The 5691-nt window shown below is 46.0% G+C and overlaps 1 protein-coding gene across 1 annotated transcript; it reads left to right on the top strand.

Moving 5' to 3' along the window:
• Positions 1–2775: 2775 nt before the first annotated feature.
• On the top strand, positions 2776–4391 carry LOC149816082 (aspartyl protease family protein 2-like). The gene has a single exon (XM_089988032.1). The coding sequence runs from the start codon at positions 2973–2975 to the stop codon at positions 4389–4391; it is 1419 nt and encodes a 472-aa protein (XP_089844158.1). The 5' UTR covers positions 2776–2972.
• The last annotated feature ends 1300 nt before the right edge of the window (positions 4392–5691 follow it).

The raw sequence follows: 5691 nt of genomic DNA, 5'->3' as shown, positions 1-5691 counted from the left end.
TAATGAATAACTAGTGGAAAATTTTGGCTTATCCATATTTTCTTAGCTAACTGAACAAAAACCTTACACTTCTTCTTACCATCGACAAGATGACTCATACTATCCTGCCAATATCTTGCTTCTGTGCTTGGACAACAATACTTCAGCTGCGTAAATTTGCATAACTAGGATAAACCATCACTGTCTCCTTCAATGTCGCACTCAATGAACAACAAGGTCTCCATGAATCTTTCTGCTCTGATTCCAATTTGTCATGGGCATAAAAATTTTTGCAAACTTGCAATGCGCTATATTGCCTAGTCTGGCCAGCCTAACGGTCAAAGGTTGCACGTTCATGTGCTAAATTATTTCATTGGCTCTATGCACCACTTTGTACTCAGCTGCCTAACGAAAACCGATTAAGCACATTTCTAAATGCGTATTTTATCTAGTCCATGTCACTTTGTGCATAGTCGTCCCATATCAGCTATCACTTCTGAAAAGGGCAAAAACTTGCCTTAGCCTTGTGTGTTATGGAACGTATTGCAACTCCATGCTTATGCTATAACAAAACCTCGCTACTGAAGGAACAAGACCTTGCGGGCCCCAGTCCGAAGACTAGTGGATGATTGGACACCATAGCATAAAGCACCAGCCAGATTCATTCGTTGGCGCTTAGGCATTCACTCGTCTAGCCCCAAGTCGCCATACTTGGTTGGAATCACCTAAGGTGATCTCTGAGAAAATTATCCTTAACTCACACGTACTCCTGTGCATCAAAACACTATGCGTGAGAAACTTCTGCAAGCCGAGACGTCCTTAACCAAATTTGCAAAGACAACATCCTCTGATCCACTGACACTGCTTAACCAAACAATACTTCACGTCTGTGCCGCAACACAATAATGCACTAATGGCGATACTGTTGTCTATTGCGTGTCGTGCTATCACCGCACAATACTAGTCACCGATCAAGCCAACGCATATTGCACGTTCCTATATTCGATGCATTTTTTACTCAATCGAGTTATGCACTGCACATGCCCTATTTCGAAGGCTCGATGTGGGATACTACCATTGACTAAACCCATCTCTGCTACTCAACACCGCAAAATGCTTAGAGTATGCCATCTGGAATGGTATACGCCGGTGCAGTAGGTCATTTTATCCCGAACATGCACATACATCGATGGATTTGGTGCATCATACAAGAGAATGGATCACATCATCTGACATACGATCTGTCCTACATGATCCAAGCCATCCAACTATGGATGTGAATTAATCTTAGCTGACCAGATGTTTCAGTTGGACGACTGGGATCAACATAGTTCTTTTTTTATCGCGCAATAGTAAGTAAAAATGTCACATTTCAGTGGCCCAGACGTACATATGCTCTTAATGAGTCGAAACTCATAAACTCAAGTTGTTTTGACTATGTTCAACACCGTAAATGTGTTTAACCTGCCAAATTTGCTAAAGTTTGGTCATTGAATCATGAATTTTCAACAAAAAAAATATATACTCTTTCAGCCAAAACTTTTGTTTTAAAGGCAAACTGGGGTTAGACAGATCCCTAGCAGTTATACAATGAGGATTTGAAGTGGTAATGTCCCAGTTTGTGATCTTGAGCAAACAAAAACAGATCATATTAGAACACATGCTTCAGTTAAGATTGAGTCGATACAACACACAACTCTGATTTCCAGTATGTCTTTTTTTGGCTAGGCCAAAGGAAAACGTCCCCTATCCCACTAGAAAAGACACCCAGCTTCTACGCTTCTACCTTGCAGCAAGGAATGCTCTTTGTGGGTTTTGAACTTGTGACATCCGGTGAACTCGGTGACATTCACAAGTAGCTTCTAATAAAGGAGCAGAGCCGTCGTAGGATTTGACTCTTTTGAGCTTGGTGAAGCGGCCTTCACCAGAGGAGCGGAGCCCCTGTGGGCATCCTTGTATATATATCAGATGAACTAAATAATTACTGTGAATCTCAATTGAATAGATTACCATTACCTTGTGTTTTATGCAACTGTGTCCATCCAAATCAACGAATTTCTAGGATACCTTGTGTTTCGATACTTTAATAACGACAAGGTAGGACAGAGGGTGGGCACAGGAAACAACATGTCCTCCTACTCAGTGCCGGTTTAACGAGTGGACAGAAATAACCTTAAATGACAGAGTATTCACAGGCAAGCCAGGAAAATTTTGATGCTTGCATTTGCAAGAGAAAAAGCAAATAATTAAGTCTTTTTAGCTGAGAGTTTTTTACACTCTCCATCCCCCCATTTCACATACAAAACTATCCTTTCCTATGAGAGTCTTTTCTCTCTTAAATAATTAAGTCTTTTCTCTCTTAAAGCAAATAATTAAGTCTTTTTGTCATTCTACACATACAAAGCAAAAAAAAAAAATTCTTTTGAAAAACTTCTCACAGGCAAAACTATCCTTTCCTATGAGAGTCTTTTCTCTCTTACAAACATGCCCCGAAGTCTGCGCCATCACATCGTGTGAAGCCTGAAACTAAACAAGTACACGATCAAGCATCAAAAAAGGCAGTCGACAGAAAATAGCAAAATGCTTGCTAATCGCAAATTTGGCAGGTTGAACACATTTACGGTGTTGAACTAAGTCGATACTAATTTGCTATGTTGAACAATACTAATTTTTTACTGCACTGTTCAACATACTCACATGAATATCCAAACATCCACGTCCAAATGATCTATCTTACACCATTAAATAATAAGGCCTACAAAAGCCAGCATTAGTTGTCAGTGGACCAAGTGTATCTTGCTCGCTGGAAAGCCATTCATTAATCATTTGTTTTACATAGTTTTCTCTTCTCACACCCCTTTCTTCTTCTGCATAAAGCATCCAACACATGGTCATGACTCATATACTGCGACTGCTGTCATCATATATACATATACACACCAATAGTCTGTGAAGGAAACAACCGTTCTCTCCCTTCATCTGTCACAGAAACGATGCTCCTCCTCCATCGCCGCGGTTTCTGCCCTCCCCAGCTCCTCCTCTTCCTCTTCTTCTGTGTGCTGCTCTCACACATCCCCACCCCAACACAATGCGGAAGCGATAAGAACACGGACACCAACTACCTCAAACTGAAGCTCCTCCACAGGACGAGCCTCTCCTCACCCTTCCACATACAGGAAGCCATCGATTCCGACTCCACCCGGATGTTCACCCTCTTCTCCGGCCACCCCAATAACAACACCCTCAAGACCCCCGTCGTCTCCGGGGCCTCCCTGGGCTCGGGCCAGTACCTCGTCGACTTCCGCATCGGGACTCCTCCCCAGAAGCTCCTCCTCGTCGCCGACACCGGAAGCGACCTCGTCTGGGTCCGGTGCTCCGCCTGCCGCGACTGCACCAAGCACCCGTCCGGCTCCACCTTCTTCCCGCGCCACACTGCCTCCTTCGCCCCCACCCACTGCTACTCCCCGGCTTGCCGACTCGTTTCCCACCCGCCGAACTCCCGCCGCTGCAACCGCACCCGAGAGCACAGCCCTTGCTTCTACGAGTACACCTACGGCGACCGGTCCGTGTCCTCGGGGATCTTCTCCAAGGAGACGATCACCCTCAACACGAGCTCGGGCCACCTGGTCAGGCTCCGCAATGTGTCGTTCGGGTGTGGGTTCCACATCTCGGGCGCGAGCCTCACCGGGCCGAGATTCGCCGGCGCGAACGGGGTCATGGGTCTGGGCCGAGGCCCCATCTCCTTCGCCTCCCAGGTGGGCAGCCGCTTCGGCAACAAGTTCTCTTACTGTCTCATGGACTACACCATCTCCCCCCCGCCCACGAGCTTCCTCCTCCTGGGCGACACACAACAGAAAGCGATGATGCTTCTGCAGAGGAACATGAGCTTCACCCCTCTGCAAAACAACCCGCTCTCGCCCACCTTCTACTACGTGGGGATCCGCCGGATAAGCGTCGACGGAACCCCGTTGCCCATCGACCCGTCCGTCTGGGCTGTCGACGAGTTCGGAAACGGCGGCACGGTGATCGACTCAGGGACGACGCTCAGCTTCTTCCCCGACCCGGCCTACAGGGAGATACTGGGCGCGTTCCGGAAGAGGGTGAGGTACCCGCGAGTCGAGCAAGAGGTGGCGTCGCTGGATCTGTGCGTGAACGTGAGCGGGGTGGCGAGGCCGAGGCTGCCCAGGATGAGGTTCCACATGAAGGGCGGGGTGATCTTCTCGCCCCCTGAGAGGAACTACTTCATCGGGGTGGCCCCCGGGGTGAAATGCCTCGCCATGAGGCGAGCCGGGACGGAGGGGGGATCGGGGTTCTCCGTCATAGGCAACCTGATGCAGCAGGGGTTTCTGTTCATGTTCGACCGGGAGGAGTCGAAGGTGGGGTTCTCGCGCACCGGGTGCGACGCTTTGTGATGATAGAGAGAAAGAAAATTGTTGGTTTCTCTTTTCTTTTCGGTTCATTTTTGTTTCTTGGTTACTTTTCTTCGATCTTCTCTTTTCTCTAAATCAATTGAGAGATTCCTTGCGCTTGCTCTTACTCTTGAGAATAAAGAAAGCCTTACTGGCTTTTTTTTTTTTTTTTGGAGAGTTTTGAAGCATCTAGAGCTCTCTGAAATGTTCCTTGGTTTGTTTGTTTGTTTTTTTTAATGGTTGGTTTGTGAAAAAGAGATGGAGAGAGGGAGAGGGTGGATATTTTAGGCACTGTGAGACATTCATTCGACTGGTTCACACTGGACGGCCTCATTGAAGGCCACTGGTGAAGCGAAATGATGATTGATTCAGTCTCCAGTCTGGCTTTGCATTAAAGCCTGCACGCGCATAGATGTCCAAAAGCAGCAGAAGCCCGTTGGTGTGCAATGTTTTAAAAAGAGGAAATGAAGAATTGCTCAAATCCCACGAGTTTTGACCGCGCGAGAGGAGCAAAACTGGTGGGGTAAAATTGGATTCCTTTGGTTTCTCTTGTCGCGGCGAGGGTAAAAGACGGTGCACATATTTTTAGATGGTCTTGGTTTTTTCTGGTGAACTTTTCGCAGGTGTCTTTACCTGTGATTCTATGATGCCTTCGATTTCATCTCTCTCTCTCTCTCTCTCTCTCTCTCTCAAAGACGGTGAAAGTGGATCAAATGCTGGCCCCACCTACCTCCCAAACCACATCAATATATAATACTTCAAATCTAGTCATTTTCTGCATGCCGATTCCATGATGCCATTATTTTGCTAAAATTTGCTACTTGCTCCCCCGGCCTTTCTTCCCATCATCTTAGAATGTGGTTCCCCAAAGAAACTCCTATAGGTAGGGCTGGTAAACTCATTGTGATCGTTTAGTATAGTTGGCGAGTTGGGCCACGAACAGCTTGTTAAGCTTAAACGAGTCGATCAGCTCAGTTCGAGAGTGCTTGTGTGTGTATATATATATATATATATATAAAGAATGAATAAAAAATATGCACATAAAATATGGACTATTAAGTATAATTTATAAAAAGTTATATAAATTTTCAAATATAATATATATAAATGTATATACTATGTATAAATAACATGAAATGTTTTGTGGTCAAGCTTGTCTCGTTCAGGGATGACCTGAGCTTGAGCACAGGCCGAGCCATGAGCTTAATCCACTATAAACGAGCCGAGCCCGAGCATGCTTTGTTCGGTTCGTTCGTTGGGCTAGTTTACCAGCCCTACATATGGGCATGCCTTGGGCAGAAGA

Source organism: Nuphar pumila, chromosome 14 (genome assembly GCF_984573655.1).
Source record: "Nuphar pumila chromosome 14, dmNupPumi1.hap1.1, whole genome shotgun sequence".
NCBI classification, from domain to species: Eukaryota; Viridiplantae; Streptophyta; class Magnoliopsida; order Nymphaeales; family Nymphaeaceae; genus Nuphar; species Nuphar pumila.
This window is presented reverse-complemented; position numbering and strand designations above follow the sequence as displayed.